The sequence below is a fragment of the Aethalodelphis obliquidens genome, unplaced genomic scaffold (assembly GCF_003676395.1).
Source record: "Aethalodelphis obliquidens isolate GAN/ISIS:26980383/991018 unplaced genomic scaffold, ASM367639v1 scaffold108, whole genome shotgun sequence".
In the NCBI taxonomy this organism is placed as follows: Eukaryota; Metazoa; Chordata; class Mammalia; order Artiodactyla; family Delphinidae; genus Aethalodelphis; species Aethalodelphis obliquidens.
The window spans coordinates 1,155,667-1,179,999 of record NW_020838052.1 but is presented as its reverse complement, the minus strand read 5'-3'; the positions used below and the strand labels follow the sequence as shown (position 1 = coordinate 1,179,999).

General features: G+C 38.1%; 1 protein-coding gene across 3 annotated transcripts in view; it reads right to left on the bottom strand.

Annotated features, from left to right (window-relative positions):
- The window catches only part of PFKFB1 (6-phosphofructo-2-kinase/fructose-2,6-biphosphatase 1), a 93,304-nt gene that overhangs the window by 67,107 nt on the left and 1,864 nt on the right, over window positions 1-24,333 (bottom strand). Inside the window, exon 1 of one of the 3 annotated variants that reach the window (XM_027096779.1) lies at window positions 21,388-21,772. The exons of 1 other annotated variant lie outside the window; for it this stretch is intronic. In XM_027096779.1, the coding sequence (XP_026952580.1) occupies window positions 21,388-21,484 (97 nt within the window). In that variant the 5' untranslated portion in view covers window positions 21,485-21,772. Of the gene's footprint in view, window positions 1-21,387; window positions 21,773-24,333 lie in introns of those variants that run through there. One more of the 3 variants, XM_027096780.1, reaches the window with a different exon arrangement.

Here is a 24,333-nt window from a genome sequence, read left to right as displayed (position 1 = left end):
AGGGAAAAACAAAAAATAACATAAAGAGAGTCCCCACAAGGTTAAAAGCTGATCTATCAGCAGAAACTCTGCAAGCCAGAAGGGACTGGAAGGACATATTTAAAGTGATGAAAGGGAAAAACCTACAACAAAGATTACTCTATCCAGCAAGGATCTCATTCATGTTCGACAGAGAAATTAAAACACTTACAGACAAGCAAAAGCTAAGAGAATTCAACACCACAAAAACAGCTTTACAAAATATGCTAAAGGAACTTCTATAGGCAGGAAGCACAAGAGAAGGAAAAGACCTACAATAATAAAACCAAAACAATTAAGAAAATGGTAATAGGAACATACATATCGATAATTACCTTAAATGTAAATGGATTAAGTGCTCCAATCAAAAGACATACGCTGGATGAATGGATACAAAAACAAGACATGTACATATGCTGTCTACAACAGATCCACTTCAGACCTAGAGACACATACAGACTGAAAGTGAGGGTATGGAAAAAGATATTCCATGCAAATGGAAATCAAAAGAAAGCTGGAGTAGCAATTCTCATATTAGATAAAATAGACTTTAAAACAAAGACTATTACAAGAGACAAAGGATACCACATAATGAACAAGGGATCAATCCAAGAAGAACATATAACAATTTTAAATATTTATGCACCCCAAATAACAGAACCTCAAGACATAAGGCAAATACCAACAGCCATAAAAGGGGAAATTGACAGTAACATAATCATACTAGGGGATTTTAACACCCCGCTTTCACCAATGGACAGATCATTCAAAATGAAAATAAATAAGGAAACATAGCTTTAAATGATACATTAAACAAGATGGACTTAACTGATATCTATAGGACATTCCATCCAAAAACAACATAATACACTTTCTTCTCAAGTGCTCATGGAACATTCTCCAGGATAGATCATATCTTGGGTCACACGTCAAGCCTTGGTAAATTTAAGAGAATTGAAAGTATATATTCTGAGCACACTGCTATGAGACTAGATATCAATTACAGGAAAAAATCTGTAAAAAATACAAACACATGGAGGCTAAACAATACCCTACTTAATAACCAAGAGATCACTGAAGAAATCAAAGAGGAAATCAAAAAATACCTAGAAACAAATGACAATGAAAACACGATGCAAAAACTATGGGATCCAGCAAAGGCAGTTCTAAGAGGGAATTTTTTGGAAATACAATCCTACCTTAAGAAACAAGAAACGTCTCAAATAAACAACCTAACCTTACACTTACAGCAATTAGAGAAAGAAGAACAAAAGGACCCCAAAGTTAGCAGAAGGAAAGAAATCAAAAAGATGTGATCAGAAATAAATGAAAAAGAAACGAAGGAAACGATAGCAAAGATCAATAAACTAAAAGCTTATTCTTTGAGAAGATAAAGTTGACAAACCATTAGCCAGACACATCAAGAAGAAAAGGGAGGAAACTCAAATCAATAGAATTACAGATGAAAGAGGAGAAGTAACAGCTGACACTGCAGAAATACAAAGGATCATGAGAGATTACTACAAGCAACTATATGCTGATAAAATGGACAACCTGGAAGAAATGGACAAATTCTTAGAAATGCACAACCTTCCGAGACTGAACCAGGAAGAAGTAGAAAGTATGACCAGACCAATCACAAGCAATGAAATTGAAACTGTGATTAAAAATCTTCCAACAAAAGCTCAGGACCAGATGGGTTCACAGGTGAATTCTATCAAACGTTTGGAGAAGAGCTAACACCTATCCTTCCGAAACACTTCCAAAGTATAGCAAAGGGAGGAACACTCCCAAACTGATTCTACAAGGCCACCATCACCCTGATACCAAAACCAGACAAAGATCACACAGAAAAGAAAACTACAGGCCAACATCACTGATGAACATAGATGCAAAAATCCTCAATGAAATACTGCAAACGGAATCCAACAGCACATTAAAAGGATCATACACCATGATCAAGTGGAGTTTATCCCAGGAATGTAAGGATTCTTCAGTAGCCACAAATCAAACAATGTGATACACCATATTAACAAACTGAAGAATTAAAACCATATGATCATCTCAATAGATGCAGAGAAAGCTTTCAACAAAATTCAACACCCATTTATGATAAAAACCCTGCAGAAAGTAGGCATAGAGGGAACTTACCTCAACATAATAAAGGCCATATATGACAACCCCACAGCCAACATCATCTTCAATGGTGAAAAACAAAGCATTTCCACTAAGATCAGGAACAAGAAAAGGTTGCCCACTCTCACCACTCTTATTCAACATAGTTTTGGAAGTTTTAGCCACAACAATCAGAGAAGAAAAAGAAATAAAAGGAATCCAAATTGGAAAAGAAGAAGTAAAGCTGTCACTGTTTGCAGATGACATGATAATATACATAGAGAATCCTAAAGATGCTACCAGAAAACTACTAGAGCTAATCAAGGAATCTGGTAACGTACCAGGATACAAGATTAATGCACCCAAATCTCTTGCATTCCTTTACACTAATGTTGAAAAATCTGAAAGGGAAATCAAGAAAACACTCCCATTTACCATTGCAACAAAAAGAATAAAATATCTAGGAATAAAACCTACCTAAGGAGACAAAAGACCTGTATGCAGAAAACTATAAGATACTGATGAAAGAAATTAAAGATGATACATAAATGGTGAGATATACCATGTTGTTTGATTGGAAGAATCAACATTGTGAAAATGACTCTACTACCCAAAGCAATCTATAGATTCAATGCAATCCCTATCAAACTACCACTGGCATTTTTCACAGAACTAGAACAAAAAATTTCACAATTTGTATGGAAACACAAAAGACCCCGAATAGCCAAAGCAATCTTCAGAAAGAAAAACGGAGCTGGAGGATTCAGGTTCCTGGACTTCAGACTATACTACAAAGCTATAGTAATCAAGAGAGTATGGTACTGGCACAAAAACAGAAATATTCATTAATGGAACAGTTTAGAAAGCCCAGAGGTAAACCCACACACATATTGTCACCTTATCTCTGATAAAGGAGGCAAAAATATACAATGGAGAAAAGACAGCCTCTTCAATATGTGGTGCTGGGAAAACTGGACAGCTACATTTAAAAGAATGAAATTAGAACACTCCCTAACACCATACACAAAAATAAACTCAAAATGGATTAAAGACCTACATGTAAGGCCAGACATTCTCACACTCTAAAGGAAAACATAGGCAGAAGACTCTATGACAAAAATCACAGCAAGATCCTTTTTGACCGACCTCCTAGAGAAATGGAATTAAAAACAAAAAATGACTGGGACCAAATGAAACTTCAATGCTTTTGCACAGCATAGGAAACCATAAACAAGACAAAAAGACAACCCTCAGAATGGGAGAAAATATTTGCAATGAAGCAACTGACAAAGGATTAATCTCCAAAATTTACAAGCAGCTCATGCAGCTCAATATCAAAAAACAAACAGGGCTTCCCTGGTGATGCAGTGGTTGAGAGTCTCCCTGCCAATGCAAGGACATGGGTTCGTGCCCCAGTCTGGGAAGATCCCACATGCCGCGGAGCAGGTTGGCCCGTGAGCCATGGCCACGGAGCCTGCATATCTGGAGCCTGTGCTCTGCAACAGGAGAGGCCACAACAGTGAGAGGCCCACATACCACAAAAACAAACAAACAAACAAAACAAAAAAACAACCCAATCCAAAAATGGGCAGAAGACCTAAGTAGATAGTTCTCCAAAGAAGATATACAGATTGCCAACAAACACATGAAAGAATGCTCAACATCATTAATCATTAGAGAAATGCAAATCAAAACTACAATGAGATATCATCTCACACCAGTCAGAATGGCCATCATCAAAAAATCTAGAAACAATAAGTGCTAGAGAGGGTGTGGAGAAAAGGGAACCCTCATACACTGTTGGTGGGAATGTAAATTGATACAGCCACTATGGAGAACAGTATGGAGGTTACTTAAAAAACTAAAAATAGAACTACCATACAAACCAGCAATCTCATTACTGGGCATATACCCTGAAAAAAACATAATTCAAAAGAGTCATGTACCACAATGTTCATTGAAACTCTGTCTTCAATAACCAGGACATGGAAGCAACCCAAGTGTCCATCAACAGATGAATGAATAAAGAAGATGTGGCACATATATACAATGGAATATTACTCAGCCATAAAAAGGAATGAAATTGAGTTATTTGTGGTGAGGTTGATGGGCCTAGAGTCTGTCATACAGAGTCAAGTAAGTCTGAAAGAGAAAAACAAATATCGTATGCTAACACATATATATGGAATCTAAAAAAAAAAAAATGGTCATGAAGAACCTAGGGGCAAGATGGGAATAAAGACGCAGACCTACTAGAAAATGGACTTGAGGACACAGGGGGGAGGAAGGATACGTTGGGCCAAAGTGAGAGAGTGGTAGTTTGTATGTGAACATATATACATTTCCAAATGTAAAATAGCTAGCTAGTGGGAAGCAGTCACATAGTCAGGGAGATCAGCTCGGTATTTTGTGACTAGCTGAAGGGTGGGAAAGGGAGGGTGGGAAGGAGGGAGACACAAGAGGGAAGAGATATAGGGATATATGTATATGTATAGCTGATTCACTTATTTATAAAGCAGAAACTAACGCACCATTGTAAAGCAATTATACTCCAATAAAAACGTTAAAATAAATTCAGGAATGAAAGAGGGATATTACTACTGACTTTATGGAAATAAAAATAATTATAATGGAGTTCTATGAGCAACTGTATGCCAACACAATAGCTGACTTAGACGAAATGGACAAATTATTAAAGCAATACAAACTCCCAAAACTGACTCAAGAAGACATCTAATTGATCTATAACAAGTAAAGAGATTGAATAAGTAACCAAAATAACTTGCCACAAGGAAAAGTCCAGGATTCGATGGTTTTACTGGAGAATTCTACCAAACATTTAAAGAATTAACATCAATTCTTCAAAAGCTGTTTCATAAAATAGGAGGGAATATTTCCTAACTCATTTCTTGAGTATTTCTGTGATACCAAAGGTAAACAAAGATATCAGAGAGAAATAAAATTATAGCGCAATATTTTATGAATATAGATGCAAAAATCTTCAGCAAGATATTAGCAAATTGAATCCAGAAAAATATAAAAGATTATACACTGTCACCAAGTTAGCTTTATTGTAGGAATGCAGTGTTAATTAGACCTCTGAAAATCAAGTAGTGTAATACACCACATCACTAGAATAAAGGACCAAAACCACATGATCATCTCAGTGCACATAGAAAAGGCAATTGAAAAATTAAACACTCCTTAATAATAAAACCACACAACAAACTAAGAATACAAGAGAATTTCCTCAGTCAGATAACGGACATCTATGAAAAACTCATGGCTAATATTGCACTTACTGGTGAAAGATTGTATGTTAATCCACTAAAATCAGAAACAAAAGAAGGATGTCTATTATCACTTCATCTTTTCAACATTGTACTAGAGGTTCTAGTGAGGGTAATTAGGCAAAAAGAAATAAAAGGCCTCCAGATTGTGGAGGGAGACACAAGACGGAGGAGATATGGGGATATTTGTATATGTAAAGATGTTAAATAAATAAAATTAAAAAGAAAAAAAGAAAAGAAATTAAACTATCTTTCTTTGCAGATGACATGATCTTACATGTAGAAAATTCCAAGAAATCCACTAAAAATCTACTAGTACTAATAAATGAGTTCAGCAATGTTGCAGGATACATGATCAATATATAAAAAATTATATTTCCATAAAGAAGCAAGAACAAGCAAAATGAAATTAATAAAAACAATTCAATTTACAATAGCATCAAAAATACTTAGGAATACTTAAAAGCAATGCAAAACTTATACTCTGAAAACTTACACTGTTGAAATTAAAGAGGACCTAAATAAATGGAACAACAACTCATGTTCATGGACCTAAGACTTAATAATGTTAAGGTGTCAGTATTCTCTAATTGGTCTACAGATTCAACACAGCCCTATCAAAATCTCAGCTGACTTCTTTGCAGAAATTGAAAAGTTGATCCTAAAGTTCACATGGAAATTCAAGGGGCCTAGAAGAGCCAAAAGCATCCTGAAAAAGAAGAACAAAGTTGGAGGACTCACATTTCCCAATTTCAAAACTTAATTTAAAAAAACTATAGTAATAAAGACAGTGTTGTACTGGCATAAGGATATATATATATATATCCTTATATATATCTATAAACCTTATATATATATAAACCATTGAAACAGGACTATAAACTCTGTAACTTATGGTCAACTGACTTTCATCAAGGCTGCCAAAACAAGTCAGTGGTAGAAAGAAGTCGTTTCAACAAATGGTGCTGGAACAACTGAATATCCACATGCAGAGAATGCAGTTGGACTCCTACCTCACATCATATGCAAAAATTAACTCAAAATGAGTCAAAGACCTAAATGTAAGAGCTAAAACTATAAAAGTCTTAGAAGAAGAAAACCTAGGCATAAATTTTTGTGACCTTGGATTAGACAATGGCTTCAGGGACATGACACCTAACACAAACAACAATAGAAAAAATAAGTAAATTGGACTTCATTAAAATTAAGAACTTTTGTGCTTCAAAAGACACTCTCAAGAAAGTGAAAAGATAGCTCACAGAATGGGAATAAATATCTGCAAACCATATATTTGACAAGAGTCTAGTTCCCAGAATACAAAAAGGAAAAATCAACCCAAATAAAAAGACAAATAACCCAGTTTAAAAACGAGCAAAGAATCTGAATAGACTTTTCTCCAAAGAAGATATACAAATGGCCAATAAGTACATGAAAAGATGCTCAACATCATTAGGCATTAATAAAATGCAAATGGGACTCACAGTGATATATCATTTCATACACACTTAGGATGGCTATAATTTTAAAAATGTTAGTGAGGATATAGAGAAATTAGAATGCTCATATGTTGCTTTTGGGAATGTAAAATGTGAAGCCACTTTGAAAACCAGTTTAGCAGTTCCTCAAAACATTATAGATAGAATTACCAGAGGACTCAGCATTTCCACTCCTAGGTATATATTCAAGAGAAATGAAAACATATGTGCACAAAAAAACTTGTGAAAGAATGTTCATGACAGCATTACTCATAATAGCCAAAACAGAAACAAACCAAATTTCCATCAATTCATGAATGGGTAAACAAAATGTGGTGTATCTATATAATGCAATATTATTCAGCTATATAAAGGAATGAAGTATCTACACATGCTACAACATAGGTTAACTTTGAAAATGTTATGCCCAATGGAAGAAGCCAGATACAAAATGCCACATATTGTATGATTCCATGAATGTGAAATGTCCAGAATAGGCAAAACTATGGAAACAATAAGTAGATTTTAGTGGCTGCCAGTGACTGAGGGGAGAGAGGAATCTGGAACGACACTAAAGGGTATGGGGTTTCTTTGGGGGGTGATGAAATGTTCTGGAATTAGTAATGATGGTATACAACCATGCAAATATACTAAAAACCAATAAGTTGTACACTTTAAAATGGTGAGTTTTATGGTATGTGAATTACATCTCTATCAAAAACATTTTTCTTATACCAATCAGAATGGCCATCATTAAAAAGTCTACACATAATAAATGCTGGAGAGGATATGGAGAAAAAGGAAACCTCCTATACTGTTGGTGGGAATGTAAATTGGTGCAACTACTGTGGAGAACAGTATGGAGGTTCTTTACAAAGTTAAAAATAGAGTTACCATATCATCCTGTAATCCCACTCTTGGGCATATATCCAGAGAAAAATCTAATTTGAAAATATACATGCATTCCAATGTTCATAGCAACACTATTTACAATAGCCAAGACATGGAAGCAACCTAAATGTTCATCAGCAGATGAATGAATAAAGAAGATGTGGTACATATATACAATCGAATATTACTCTGCCATAGAAAAGAATGAAATAATGCCATTTGCAGCAACATGGATAAACTTAGAGATTATCATGTTAAGTGAAGTAAGTCAGACAGAGAAAGACAAATATCATATGATATCACTTATAAGTGGAATCTTAAAAATGATACAAATGAATTATTTACAAAACAGAAATAGACGCACAAACATAGAAAACAAACATGGTTACCAAAGGGGATAGCAGGGGTGAGGGGGAGAGATAAATTAGGAGTTTGGGATTAACATATACAAACATATATAAAACAGATAAACAACAAGGGCCTACTGTATAGCACAGGGAACTATATTCAATATCTTGTAATAACCTATAATGGAAAAGAATCTGAAAAAGAATACATACGCTGAATCACTTTGCTGTACAGTTGAAACTAAAACTAACACAACATTGTAAATTAACTTACTTCAATAAAAATGGTTAAAACCATTTTTAAAAAGTGTAAGAAAGATATACCAGGCAAATATAAAGCTAAATAAAGCAAACATATATACATATATATTAATATCAGGAAAAAAATTGTAGGACAAAATGATACTAGATTACCAGAAATAATTTCCTTACACATTGATAAATATTCAATATACCAGAAATATATAGCAATTCTAAATTTGGAACTATTTACAAAGCTTCAAAATTGATATAGGTCAGGGGAAGATGGCGGAAGAGTAAGACGCAGAGATCACCTTCCTCCCAACAGATACACCAGAAATAAATCTACACGTAGAACAACTCCTACAGAACACCTACTGCATAGTGGCAGAAGACCTCAGACCTCCCAAAAGGCAAAAAAACTCCCCACGTACCTGGGTAGGGCAAAAGAAAAAACAGAGACAAAAGAATAGGGACGGGACCGGCACCAGTGGGAGGGAGCTGTGAAGGAGGAAAGGTTTCCACACACTAGGAAGCCCCTTCGCGGGCAGAGACTGCGGGTGGTGGAGGGGGGAGCTTCGAGGCCGCGGAGAAGAGCACAGCAACAGGGGTGCGGAGGGCAAAGCGGAGAGATTCCCGCACAGAGGATCAGTGCCGACCGGCACTCACCAGCCCGAGAGGCTTGTCTGCTTACCAGCCGGGGTGGGCAGGGCTGCGAGCTGAGGCTCGGGGAGCGCAGGGAAAGGACTGGGGTTGGCTGCGTGAACACAGCCTGAAGGGGTTAGTGCACCACGGGTAGCCGGGAGGGAGTCTGGGAAAAGGTCTGGAGCTGCCGAAGAGACAAGAGACTTTTTCTTCCCTCTTTGTTTCCTGGTGCGTGAGGAGAGGGGATTAAAAGCGCTGCTTAAAGGAACTCCAGAGATGGGCGCGACCCACGGCTAAAAGCGCGGACCCCAGAGACGGGCAGGAGACTCTAAGGCTGATGCTGCCGCCACCAAGGGGCCTGTGTGCGAGCACAGGTCACTATCCACACCCCTCTTCCGGGGAGCCTGTGCAGCCTGCCACTGCCAGGTTCCTGGGATCCAGGGACAACTTCCCCGGGAGAACGCACAGCGGGCCTCAGGCTGGTGCAACGTCATGCCCGCCTCTGACGCCGCAGGCTTGCCCTGCACACCGCGCCCCTCCCTCCCCCTAGCCTGAGTGAGCCAGAGCCCCCGAATCAGCAGCTCCTTTAACCCCGTCCTGTCTGAGCAAAAAACAGACGCCCTCCAGCGACCTAAACGCAGAGGCAGGGCCAAATCCAAAGCTGAGCCCCTGGGAGCTGTGAGAACAAAGAAGAGAAAGGGAAATCTCTCCCAGCAGCCTCAGAAGCAGCGGATTAAATCTCCACAATCAACTTGATGTACCCTGCAACTGTGGAATACCTGAATAGACAACGAATCATCCCAAATTGAGGAGGTGGACTTTGAGAGCAAGATCTATGATTTTTTCCCCTTTTACTCTTTTTGTGAGTGTGTGTGCTTCTGTGTGAGATTTTGTCTGTATAGCTTTGCTTCCACCATTTGCCCTAGGGTTCTATCTGTCCGTTTTTTTAAAAATGTTTTTTCTTAATAATTAATTTTAATAACTTTATTTTACTTTATTTCCTTTCTTTCTTTCTTTCTTTCTTTCTCTCTTTCTTTCTTTCTTTCTTTCTTTCTTCCTACTTCTACTAATTCTTTCTCTCTACTTTTTCTCCCTTTTATTCTGAGCCTTGTGGATGAAAGGCTCTTGGTACTGCAGCCAGGGGTCAGTGCTGTGCCTCTGAGGTGGGAGAGCCAACTTCAGAACACTGGTCCACAAAACACATCCCAGCTCCACATAATATCAAACGGCAAAAATCTCCCAGAGATCTCCATCTCAACGCCAGCACCCAACTTCACTCAACGACCAGCAAGCTACAGTGCTGGACAGTCTATGACAAACAACTAGAAAGACAGGAACACACCCCACCCAGTACCAGAGAGGTTGCCTAAAATCATAATAAGTCCACAGACACCCCAAAACATACCACCAGACGTGGACCTGCCCACCAGAGAGAGAAGAAACAGCCTTATCCACCAGAACACAGGCACTAGTCTCCTCCACCAGGAAGCCTACACAAAACACTGAACCAACCTTAGCCACTGGGGACAGACATCAAAAACAATGGAAACTACGAACCTGCAGCCTGCAAAAAGGAGACCCCAAACACAGTAAGATAAGCAAAATGAGAAGACAAAAAACACACAGCAGATGAAGGAGCAATATAAAAACGCACCAGACCTAACAAATGAAGAGGAAATAGGCAGTTTACCTGAAAAGGAATTCAGAATAATGATAGTAAAGATGATCCAAAATCTTGGAAATAGAATAGACAAAATGCAAGAAACATTTAACAAGTACCTAGAAGAACTAAAGATGAAACAAACAATGATGAACAACACAATAAATGAAATGAAAAATACTCTAGATGGGATCAATAGCAGAATAACTGAGGCAGAAGAATGGATAAGTGACCTGGAAGATAAAATAGTGGAAATAGCTACTGCAGAGCAGAATAAAGAAAAAAGAATGAAAAGAACTGAGGACAGTGTCAGAGACCTCTGGGACAACATTAAACGCACCAACATTCGAATTATAGGGGTTCCAGAAGAAGAAGAGAAAAAGAAAGGGACTGAGGAAATATTTGGAGAGATTATAGTTGAAAACTTCCCTAATATGGGAGAGGAAATAGTTAACCAAGTCCAGGAAGCACAGAGTCCCATACAGGAAAAATCCAAGCAGAAACACGCCAAGACACGTATTAATCAAACTGTCAAAAATTAAATACAAAGAAAGCATATTAAAAGCAGCAAGGGAAAAACAACAAATAACACACAAGGGAATCCCCATAAGGTTAACAGCTGATCGCTCAGCAGAAACTCTGCAAGACAGAAGGGAGTGGCAAGACATACTGAAAGTGATGAAGGAGAAAAACCTGCAACCAAGATTACTCTACCCAGCAAGGATCTCATTCAGATTTGGTGGAGAAATTAAAACGTTTACAGACAAGCAAAACATGAGAGAGTTCAGCACCACTAAACCAGCTTTACAACAAATGCTAAAGGAACTTCTCCAGGCAAGAAACACAAGAGACGGAAAAGACCTACAATTATGAACCGAAAACAATTTAGGAAATGGGAATAGGAACATACATATTGATAATTACCTTAAATGTAAATGCACTAAATGCTCCCACCAAAAGACATAGATTGGCTGAATGGATACAAAAACAAGACCCATATATATGCTGTCTACAAGAGACCCACTGCAGACCTAGAGACACATACAGACTGAAAGTAAGGGGATGGAAAAAGATATTCCATGCAAATGGAAACCAAAAGAAAGCTGGAGAAGCAATTCTCATATCAGACACAATACTTTAAAATAAAGACTATTAGAAGAGACAAAGAAGGACACTACATAATGATCAAGGGATCGATCCAAGAACAAGATATAACAACTGTAAATATGTATGCACCCAACATAGGAGCACCTCAATACATGATGCAAATACTAACAGCCATAAAAGGGGCAATTGACAGTAACACATTCACAGTAGGGGACTTTAACACCCCACTTTCACCCATGGACAGATCATGCAAAATGAAAATAAATAAGGACACACAAGCTTTAAATGATACCTTAAACAAGATGGACTTAATTGATATTTATAGGACATTCCATCCAAAAACAACAGAATACACATTTTTCTCAAATGCTCATGGAACATTCTCCAGGATAGATCATATCTTGGGTCACAAATCAAGCCTTGGTAAATTTAAGAAAATTGAAATTGTATCAAGTATCTTTTACGACCACAACGCTATGAGACTAGATATCAATTACAGGAAAAGATCTGTAAAAAATACAAACACATGGAAGCTAAACAATACACCACTTAATAACGAAGTGATCACTGAAGAAATCAAAGAGGAAATCAAAAAATACCTAGAAACAAAGGACAATGGAGACACGATGACCCAAAACCTATGGGATTCATCAAAAGCAGTTCTAAGAGGGCTTCCCTGGTGGCGCAGTGGTTGAGAGTCCGCCTGCCGATGCAGGGGAATACGGGTTCGTGCCCTGGTCTGGGAAGATCTCACATGCCGCGGAGCGGCTAGACCCGCGAGCCATGGCCACTGAGCTTGCGTGTCCAGAGCCTGTGCTGTGCAACAGGAGAGGCCACAGCAGTGAGAGGCCTGCATACTGCAAAAAATAAAAAAATAAAAAAAGCAGTTCTAGGAGGGAAGTTTATAGCAATACAAGCCTACCTTAAGAAATAGGAAACATCTCGAATAAACAACCTAACCTTGCACCTAAAGCAATTAGAGAAAGAAGAACAAAAAACCCCCAAAGTCAGCAGAAGGAAAGAATTCATAAAAATCATATCAGAAATAAATGAAAAAGAAATGAAGGAAACAATAGCAAAGATCAATAAAACTAAAAACTGGTTCTTTGAGAAGATAAACAAAAGAGATAAACCATTAGCCAGACTCATCAAGAAAAAAAGGAAGAAGACTCAAATCAATAGAATTAGAAATGAAAAAGGAGAAGTAACAACTGACACTGCAGAAATACAAAAGATCATGAGAGATTACTACAAGCAACTATATGCCAATAAAATGGACAACCTGGAAGAAATGGACAAATTCTTAGAAATGCACAACCTGCCAATACTGAATCAGGAAGAAATAGAAAATATGAACAGACCAATCACAAGCACTGAAATTGAAACTGTGATTAAAAATCTTCCAACCAACAAATGCCCAGGACCAGATGGCTTCACAGGTGAATTCTATCAAACATTTAGAGAAGAGCTAACACCTATCCTTCTCAAACTATTCCAAAATATAGCAGAGGGAGGAACACTCCCAAATTCCTTCTGCAAGGCCACCATCACCTTGATACCAAAACCAGACAAAGACATCGCAAAGAAAGAAAACTACAGGCCAATATCACTGATGAACATAGATGCAAAAATCCTCAACAAAATACTAGCAAACAGAATCCAACAGCACATTAAAAGGATCATACACCATGATCAAGTGGGGTTTATTCCAGGAATGCAAGGATTCTTCAATATACGCAAATCAATCAATGTGATAAACCATATTAACAAATTGAAGGACAAAACCATATGATCATCTCAATAGATACAGGGAAAGCTTTTGACAAAATTCAACACCCATTTATGATAAAAACCCTTCAGAAAGTAGGCATAGAGGAAACTTTCCTCAACATAATAAAGGCCATATATGACAAACCCACAGCCAACATCATCCTCAATGGTGAAAAACTGAAAGCATTTCCACTAAGATCAGGAACAAGACAAGGTTGCCCACTCTCACCACTATTATTCAATATAGTTTTGGAAGTTTTAGCTGCAGCAATCAGAGAAGAAAAGGAAATAAAAGGAATTCAAATTGGAAAAGAAGAAGTAAAGCTGTCACTGTTTGCAGATGACATGATACTATATATAGAGAATCCTAAAGATGCTACCAGAAAACTACTAGAGCTAATCAATGAATTTGGTAAAATAGCAGGATACAAAATGAATGCACAGAAATCTCTGGCATTCCTATACACTAAGGATGAAAAATCTGAAAGGGAAATCAAGAAAACACTCCCATTTACCATTGCAACAAAACGAATAAAATATCTAGGAATAAACCTACCTAAGGAGACAAAAGACCTGTATGCAGAAAATTATAAGACACTGATGAAAAAATTAAAGATGATACAAATAGATGGAGAGATATACCATGTTCTTGGATTGGAAGAATCAACCTTCTGAAAATGACTCTACTACCCAAAGCAATCTATAGATTCAATGCAATCCCTATCAAACTACCACTGGCATTTTTCACAGAACTAGAACAAAAAAATTCACAATTTGTATGGAAACACAAAAGACCCCGAATAGCCAAAGCAATCTTGAGAACGAAAAACAGAGCTGGAGGAATCAGGCTCCCTGACTTCAGACTATACTACAAAGCTACAGTAATCAAGACAGTATGGTACTGGCACAAAAACAGAAAGATAGATCAGTGGAACAGGATAGAAAGCCCAGAGATAAACCCACGCACATATGATCACCTTTTCTTTGATAAAGGAGGAAAGAATGTACAGTGGAGAAAGGACAGCCTCTTCAATAAGTGGTGCTGGGAAAACTGGACAGGTACATGTAAAAGTATGAGATTAGATCACTCCCTAACACCATACACAAAAATAAGTTCAAAATGGATTAAAGACCTAAATGTAAGGCCAGAAACTATCAAACTCTTAGAGGAAAACATAGGCAGAACACTCTATGACATAAATCACAGCAAGATCCTTTTTGACCCACCTCCTAGAGAAATGGAAATAAAAACAAAAATAAACAAATGGGACCTAATGAAACTTCAAAGCTTTTGCACAGCAAAGGAAACCATAAACAAGATCAAAAGACAACTCTCAGAATGGGAGAAAATATTTGCAAATGAAGCAACTGACAAAGGATTAATTTCCAAAATTTACAAGCAGTTCATGCAGCTCAATAACAAAAAAAATACAACCCAGTCCAAAAATGGGCAGAAGACCTAAATAGACATTTCTCCAAAGAAGATATACAGACTGCCAACAAACACATGAAAGAATGCTCAACATCATTAATCATTAGAGAAATGCAAATCAAAACTACAATGAGATATCATCTCACACCAGTCAGAATGGCCATCATCAAAAAATCTAGAAACAATAAATGCTGGAGAGGGTGTGGAGAAAAGGGAACACTCTAGCACTGCTGGTGGGAATGTGAATTGGTACAGCCACTATGGAGAACAGTATGGAGGTTCCTTAAAAAACTACAAATAGAACTACCATATGACCCAGCAATCCCACTATTGGACATATACCCTGAGAAAACCATAATTCAAAAAGAGTCATGTACCAAAATGTTCATTTCAGCTCTATTTATAATAGCTTGGAGATGGAAACAACCTAAGTGCCCATCATTGGATGAATGGATAAAGAAGATGTGACACATATATACAATGGAATATTACTCAGCCATAAAAAGAAACAAAATTGAGCTATTTGTAATGAGGTGGATAGACCTAGAGTCTGTCACACAGAGTGAAGTAAGTCAGAAAGAAAAAGACAAATACTGTATGCTAACACATATATATGGAATTTAAGAAAAAAAATGTCATGAAGAACCTAGGGGTAAGACAGGGATAAAGACACAGACCTACTGGAGAACGGATTTGAGGATATGGGGAGGGGGAAGGGTGAGCTGTGACAGGGCGAGAGAGAGGCATGGACATTTATACACTAACAAACTTAAGGTAGATAGCTAGTGGGAAGCATGGTGCTTTGTGACCGCCTGTGGGGTGGGATAGGGAGGGTGGGAGGGAGGGAGATGCAAGAGTGAAGAGATATGGGAACATATTTATATGTATAACTGATTCACTTGTTATAAAGCAGAAACTAACACACCATTGTAAAGCAATTATACCCCAATAAAGATTTTTTTAAAAATTGACATAGTTACAAGGAGACATTAACAAATTTTCCATATCAACAAGCAGACAACATTCTGGAAGAATATAGAGCATTTGAGCCAGATTAACAAAGATGACTTAATTGAAGTATATAGTACTCTGAACCCAGTTGTAAAATGTGCATTTTTTTCAAGTTCTCATGGAATTTTTACCAAAAATTATCACACAAAAATTATTTTGTCCATAAAGCAAATCTCGATAGATTTCAAACAATTGAAATCTTACAAAGTTTGTTCTCTAAGGAGAATGGAATTAAATTGGAAATGGCAAGGGCACTGATCTGTCAAAACAGAAGCTGGCCCAAGGGCTTGGCACCAATTGGTAGAGGCCTCCTTCTGTGTTAGGCATTAACCCTTTAGTTGCTGGATGATAATCTGTAGGTCTTAGCAGTCCTGGGAAAGGGACTGAGGTGGCCAGGGCTACTGGGTAAGTGATGGAGAAACTAAGAAAGCCTGGAGCAGTGCGTATTTACCAAATGGTCTGGAAATAGTTTTAAAATTCATATGTCCATACAATTGTGCATCTGTGGAATATCAGCCCTGTTTAGTAGGCCAATTATACAATCAGATGCTTATATTCAAAAGGAAGAAAGTCTGAAAATTAATAAGCTGTGCATCCAACTCGAGAAATTAAAAAAAGAACAACAGAATAAATCCAAGTAAAGTGAAAAGAAAAGAATAATGATAAGGAAAATAGCTAAATAAAAAGTAAAGGACATCACAGAAAGAATCAGAAAGCCAAAAGTTGACTATTTTAAAAAACTTATAAAAGTGACAAACTTTTGGCAAGATTGATCAAGAGGAAGAAAGAGAAGGTACAAATAAACAAGGTTAAGAGGATATAAATGCAACAGAGATTTTTAAAAATATGGAGATAAGAAGTTTATGCAAATAAATTTGAAAAATGACATGAAATAGAAAAATTCCTAGAAAACCGTAATTTAACAACACTGACAAGAAGAAATAGCAAACTGGAATGATTCTATAGCTATTTAAAAGGCTGTATCCATTAAAATTTTTCTTACAAAGAAGACACCAAGCCCGGATATTTTTACCTGGAAGTTGTGCTAAATATTTAAAGAACGAATAGTTCCTTGGACAAACTCTGTGAGAAAATAGAATGAAAGGAAATAGTTCCCACTTCATTTTATGACACAAAAGTCAAACAGGGACCTGGAACTATGAGAATGGAAAATGTACAGGTCACTCTCATTCATAAACAAAATGCCAAATTCCTGAACAAAATATTAATGAACTAAATCCAGCAGTTTTTATTTATCCTAGGACTGCAAGATAAGTTCCAAACAAGAAAAACCTCTAATGTAATTCACATTAACAGATTAAAATAGAAAATCAACCTGTCATCTCAGTGGATACAGAAGGCATGTTTATAAAATTCAACATTTACTCATCTTTAAAATATCCTAATATATAAGTAGGACTACATAAAATTAAAAACTTCTGTATAGCAGAGGAAACAACAAAATGAAAGCCAACCTGTGGAATGGTAGAAAATGTTTGCAAACCTTATATCTGATAAAGAGTTAATATCCAAAATATATAGGGAAATACTACAACCCAACAGCCAAAAAACCAAATACCTACTTTAAAAATGGGCAAGAGCCTGAATAGATATTTCTATAAGGAAGACATACAGATGGACAACAGGTATATGAAAAGATGTTCAACATCATCAATTATCAAGGAAATGCAAATCAAAACCACAGTGAGATATCATCTTACACTAGTTAGGATGGCTATCCTAAAAAAATGAAATACAACTGTTGACAAGGATGTGGAAATAAAGGGAAACCTCATACATTGTTGGTGGGAATGTTAATCGGTGTTGCTATGGAAAGCAGTATGGTGAATCCTCCAAATGTTAAAAAGAGAACTACTATGTGATCCAGCAATCTCCTTTCTGGGTATATATCCAAAGAAATTGAAATCAGTATCTCAGAGAGATACCTACACTCTCATATTCACAGCAGCATTATTCACAATGGTCAAGATATGGAAGTAACCTAAGTGCCCACTGGTGAATGAATGGATAAAGGAAATGTACATATACATGCATATATGTAATGGAATATTATTCAGGCTTTAAAAAGAAAGAAATCCTGCCATTTGCAACACCATGGATGAAACTGGAGAATATTATACTAAGTGATGTAAACCAAGAACAGAATGAAAAATACTGCTTGATACCACACATGTTTAGGATCTAAAAATGTCAAACTCATAAAAGCAAAAAATAGAATGGTGGTTGCTAAGGGCTAGGATGGGGCAGGGGAAATGAGAAGGTATTAGTCAAATGGTACAAAGTTTTGTTTTTGCAAGAAAAATAGATCTTAGAAATCTACTGTACAGCATAGTGCCTACAGTTAATAATATTGTACACATTAAAAATTGCTAAGAAGGTAAATCTTTTGTTAAATAATTATTATTGGCTAATAATAATAGTAAATAAAGTAGATAGGAGTAAAAAAAAGTCCTATTGGCAAACTAAGAACAAACTGGAACTTTCTTAACCTGTTAATGGTATCTACAAAAAAATTATAGCAAATTTACTCAATGGTGAAACTTTAAAAGCATTACCTTTAAAATTAGGTTCAACATAAACATGCACAATACTAACATTTCTATTCGACGTTGGTGCGCATGTATCAAAGGTAGGAGGTCCTAGCAGTGCAGTAATATAAGAAAAGAGATTTTAAAAAATAAGGATTGGAAGGGAAAAAAGAAAACTGTCATTTACATATAAATTATCAAAATTAATAAGAAAGTTTATCAGGTTTGCTAGTTGCAAATGCAATATACAAAAAACCACAATTATGTTTGTACTCATTAGCAATAAATTAGTATAAAATGTAATTTTCTAAACAGGTATACAATAGCAACAAAAATAAGCAAAAAAAGTCTTATACTGATGTATAAGCCCTTTTAACTTATAAAACTTCACTCAAATAACATCGAAAAAGTCTAAATAGAGAGGCACACCATGTTTACAGAAGACTCGATATCACAAAATGTTAATTCTCCTTAAATTGATATACAGATTGACTGTAATTCCAATCAAAATCCCAAAAGGTGTGTGTGTGTGTGTGTGTGTGTGTGTGTGTGTGTGTGTGTGTGTAACTTGAAAAAGTGATTCCAAAATTTATGGGGACAAAAATCCTCATTGCATAATTGTTCATAACCCAAAACGAAACTACCTAAAGGTACATCAATAGTAAGATGGATAAGTAAATCATGGGATATTCACAAAATGTAATATTACACAGCAAGGAGAATAAACCAACTGCATGCAACAATATTATACATGGCACAAAAAAACATAACACTGAATGCGAAAAACCAAGTCACAGATGAATATACACAGCTGTTCAAGCACTTTACACACGTTAATGCATTTAATCCTCAAAACCGTCATTAAGTGATTGTGTGCATCCCCTCCCCCACTGCCCACTGTGGGGGTGGGCAGGTCTTCTAGAGAGAATGCTCCGAGCAGGAGGTAATTCAGATCTTTCTGGGGTAAATAACCTGGCCTCCTCAGCAAGGGAGGTGAGGCAGACATTGCCCAGGGCACTAGCTAAGTTTATTATATCTGCGGTCTGACATAATTCAGTCAATCACTAATGAGTTACTGTCTTGTATACACAGAGCCCCATGCTTGGCTATGGTGAGTGGTAGAGTGGAAGTAGCACAGAGCGACCATTTACTGAGTATCTGCTATGTGCCAGGCTTCGGGCTTGATGCTGGGGATATGATGGGCAAAAAGACCACACACCCACCTTCTTGTTTAAATAATCATAATAATAATAATAAGATTTATTGAGTATTTACTATGCACCGGACATTCTTCTAAGCATTTTATATGCTTTAGTTCTCTAATCTTCACAACACTATTACTAACTTCTTTTGACAGGTGAGGAAATGGAAGGACAGGTAAGTTAAGAGAATTGTCCAAGGTCACAGAGGCAGGAGGTGGCAGAGTTGGGACTCAAAGCTAGGCAGTCTGAATCACTGAATCACCTCGACAACATGGGGAAGTAGGTATTAATTCTGTCTTCCAGCTGAGGAAAGACGGGCTCAGAAATAAAGTGAGCACATATTTATTTTGCACCCTCTATATGACAAACACTGTAATAGGTGATTTATATCTATTATTTCTCCAATCTGAAAGACAGAGTTCCCAGGAATATAAGGGTCCTAACAATGGAGGACCCAGGTATGCAGAGAGTGGCTTGCCTGCTTGCCAGCTAAACCCAACAGCCCCTTAGAAAGGACAGAGTGGCTTGGTGAGTGAGGGTGGGGTGTAATTCTCAGTCTCATCCAGGCTCCTAGATCACCAGATGAGAGATTGAAACTGCTGGTGGAGAGGAGGAGGAAGAAGAACAGGAGGTTGGTTTTTACCCCTCTCCCTCTATCCACAGCCTCCATTCTACATAGTATATTTAACATCCTACATCTTCCTGGATCCTCCCCTCACTAGCCCTGAGCCTGGACCTCCTCTAGCATTAGCATAGTGGAAGCTTGGTCAGTTGGTCCTTGAGATGTCTGGGTCCCACACTCCACAGCTGTCTTATCTCTGCACACCTTATGGCTCCTCAGGCCAACATTCTTGGGCTGGCAGCACCTTGATCCACAACTGTACACTGTTATCTATTGGAAATGGTATAGTCTACTTAAAAAATATATTTTACAGGTTTTGTTTGCTTCCCGTTTGAACCTGCTCTTTCTTAAATTTTCAAAGTGAACATTACACCAGCAGGCTTTCCCTGAATGTCTTCTCCCTCAACTCCCCAGAGCAGCAAAAGTGTCCATATGTGCCAAGAAGGCAATGCAGGAGACAGGACACCCAGCCTTTCCCAACCCAGTCAGAGGCTTATTAGAAGAGGCCTGAGAAAGGGGAGGAGCAAAACCGACCAATGATACGGTACTGTTGTGTACCCATCACCTGTCCTCTGAGAAACAATGCCAGGAACCATCACCTTATTTCACCCAAGCACTATCAGACAGTACTAATTTCCAGACACTTCACTGATGTCGCCAAAATAAAACATTTAGGCTAACATTGAACTAGAAACATCAAATTTCCAATAAGAAGTATTCCAAACAAGCTCTGGTGAAGAAAGAAAAAAATTCCTAGTCAAAAATCCCTCTGATTATGATGGTCTTTATATAATCCTCATTCTTTCTCTGTCTTCATCTCTCTCTTTCTATCTTTCTTTCTCTACCTTTTTGACATTAGCCTCTTGTTATCTATCCTACAGCTATTTCATCCAGCTGCTCATCTATTCCAACTTTCAGGTTGGGGTGGGGGTGGTTGGGGGGAATATCCTTTGCTCTTCTACATCCACTCTACCACCACCACCTTGAAGCCCACGGAAGCAAACCCCACTTACAGCCCCTCCTGCGTTGCAGCCTGCTGTTGCCACCGTTGTGTGGAATCCAGATCTTCTGCAATCTGGTTTGGGTGAGTTCTCCCATCTCTCGAGACATCCTAGGCGTCGCAGCTAATGACACCACTGTCCTCAAGGTACCGGGCCTCACTTTGTCTTATTAGCTGTCTCTTCTGTTGCTGTGGTCACAGCAGGTGGTGGACAGAGTTGGGACAAGGAGGTGTGCTGGGGTTCTGAGCTCTCTAGCAGCCTGTCTCCAGCCCCTCTCCTGTCTCCTAGTCATTGCCTGACTTGTCTGCCTCTGCTCCTGTATGTACCAGTGGGGGCTTGGGTGCAGAGGAGAGGTTGGACAGAGGTCAGCAGAGGCCTCTGAACTCCAAGGGCTGTGTACATAAGAGATAAGTTGGAGCCCAGCAAGGAAGACAGCCAGCAAGACAGCCCATGTCTGGCCAGTCACTTCCCTCCAATGAAGACAGGACTAGTAGAGTATGCAAATAAAAGACCGAAGATCATGTGCTTATATCCTGTGTGGGGTGGGGAGGCAAAGGTGATGCAGGCAGATCTCAGCAGCTTTCATAGCTTCAAAATAAAAAAACAGGCCCATTTTTTTTTTTAAATTCCATATATATGTGTTAGCATACGGTATTTGTCTCTCTCTTTCTGACTTACTTCACTCTGTATGACAGACTCTAGGTCTATCCACCTCATTACAAATAGCTCAATTTCGTCTCTTTTTATGGCTGATTCATTTTGTTGTGAAGCTGAAACTAACATACCATTGTAAAGCAATTATACTCCAATAAAGATGTTAAAAAAAAAAAAAAAAAAAAAAACAGGCCCAAGTAGAATGTCAAATTCCAACCCAGAAACAGAGATCCATATCAGAAATGCAAGATTCCCAAGTACAAATACACAAGCACAAAGTCCCTACTGAAAAACGCAATGTTTTGAGCTAGCAATCTTAGGTCTGAACTGGAAGTAGAAGGTTTACTGCCTCAATGCCCTCCCCCGCAAATGGCATTGCAACCCTTGTCTTCCCTGAATTCTGCTACCTTTCCTACTGAAGGGCCTCTCTCTCCTAAAATGTGCTACCCAGGACACTCTTGGAGAGATGGGCACTATCTGATCATCTTTATGCTCTCTCCAGCCAAAGCTAAATAAATCAGAGTAAATCGGACACCTTGGGAAGAGAAGTGAATGCAGCCATTGCTAGGGGGAGAGATGATAAGCACTGTTCACATGACTGCCAACTGCCATCAGGTCCCCTAGGGAGAAAGGCATTGTGATCTGACCCAGAACCATACTAAAGTTCTTCATGCCAAGTCATGGGGATGGAGGCTTAGCGGGGGAGGCTGCAGCAGGCAGAGTGTGGTGAGTTGGGAGCAATGGCCTCAAAGTAGGACAAGTCCATAGGCCAGAGCCATCCTACCCAGATGTCTCTGCTTTACCCTCCCCCATCCCCCTGGTTGTTTTGAAGCTTTTATGTGTAGTACTCATCTAACAGCATAGCTTACCTGGAAGACGTCCAAGTGTGCTCTTACTTCATTCTTTTGCAACCTTCCCACCCCTTGATGAACCTCCAGTGATTGGCTACAAGAAAGCTCAATTTCTTCCACTGAGCTGGGCAACACTGGGGCAATCTCATGGGGATAGCAATCTCCAATCCCTGACCTCCAATGCTCTCAGCTCCACTTTGCCTTTTAAGAAGTTCCCTAAAATATATTCTCAGAATCCTAGTCTACATAAGGGTTAGATTCCCTCCATTTGTTGTGTATAAATCATACCAAACTTTCAATACATTTCAAAGCCTGCCCTTCTAAATGAATCTACTGAGGCAGTGGATAACAGTGGTTAAAAGCAATGAGCTCTGGAGTCACACTACTGGAGTGGAATCCCACCTCTGCCCCTTGCTATGACACGCTGGGTAGAAGACTTAATTTTTCAGTGCCGTGGTGTTTTCATCTCATAAGAGTACCTACTCCCTTAGGGTTGTTGAAGATTCAATGTGTTAACACATATAAAGTAACCTGGAAAATGTTCATTATATATTACCTAACACTGATTCCCTTTGTGAAGTAAAAGGTCAGTTACCTCCTTGGCTAATATGCAACTTCTGGTGTAATGCTGAGCATTCAGGAAACACTCAGTAAAGGAAACTTACAAAATTATGACAAAGGGTTAACATTTATAATAAATAAAGAGCTCATGCCAATCAGTTAGAAAGATGAATTCACTTTTACTTTTTTGGTTTTGTGATACAGAAGTCCCCTAGAAATCATTGCATCCAACCCTCTCAGGTAAGAAGATGGAAGCCTAGAGAGGGAAGTATTTTCCTAAGATCCTATAGTAAATTAAGTCACCAAGTTAGAAATAGAACACTGGGGATCTGATTTCTCCAGTCCAGGGTTTTTCTTTGGTTAACTGATCAATCAAGCTTGATTTAAGAATGTGGTCTTCTAGATTAGCTCAGAACATTTAGAGTCTTAGAACTAGAGTTTGGAAGACATGCAACTCTCTTAATCGTAATAAGTCTCCTAACTGGTATCACTCTGCTAAGGCTAGTAATCTGAATAATAACCCTTTACATGTATGTTTTCCATGGCCCACAAAGAAACATATTCCTCATCATAGTTGCTCCTTCCAAACATTCTCACTAGCCTCACAGGGAAACTGAGGTCTAGGGAGGGGAAGTGGCTTGTCCGAGGTAATCAATCCAGTCACATGAACCCCTCTTCTATGTTTACAGTTTTGTCCTCATGACCCTGCCAAGAGGCAGAAAGATAAATTTAGCAGCAGGAAATCTGAGATAGGAGCTTAGTGGGCTTTTGACAAGGTCTGAAAGGGTAAACTTAGGATCCAGGCTTGAAAACCCAACTTAAAACTACCTGGAACTGAGTGTGTGTGTGTGTGTGTGTGTGTGTGTGTGTGTGTGTGTGTGCGTGTGTGTGT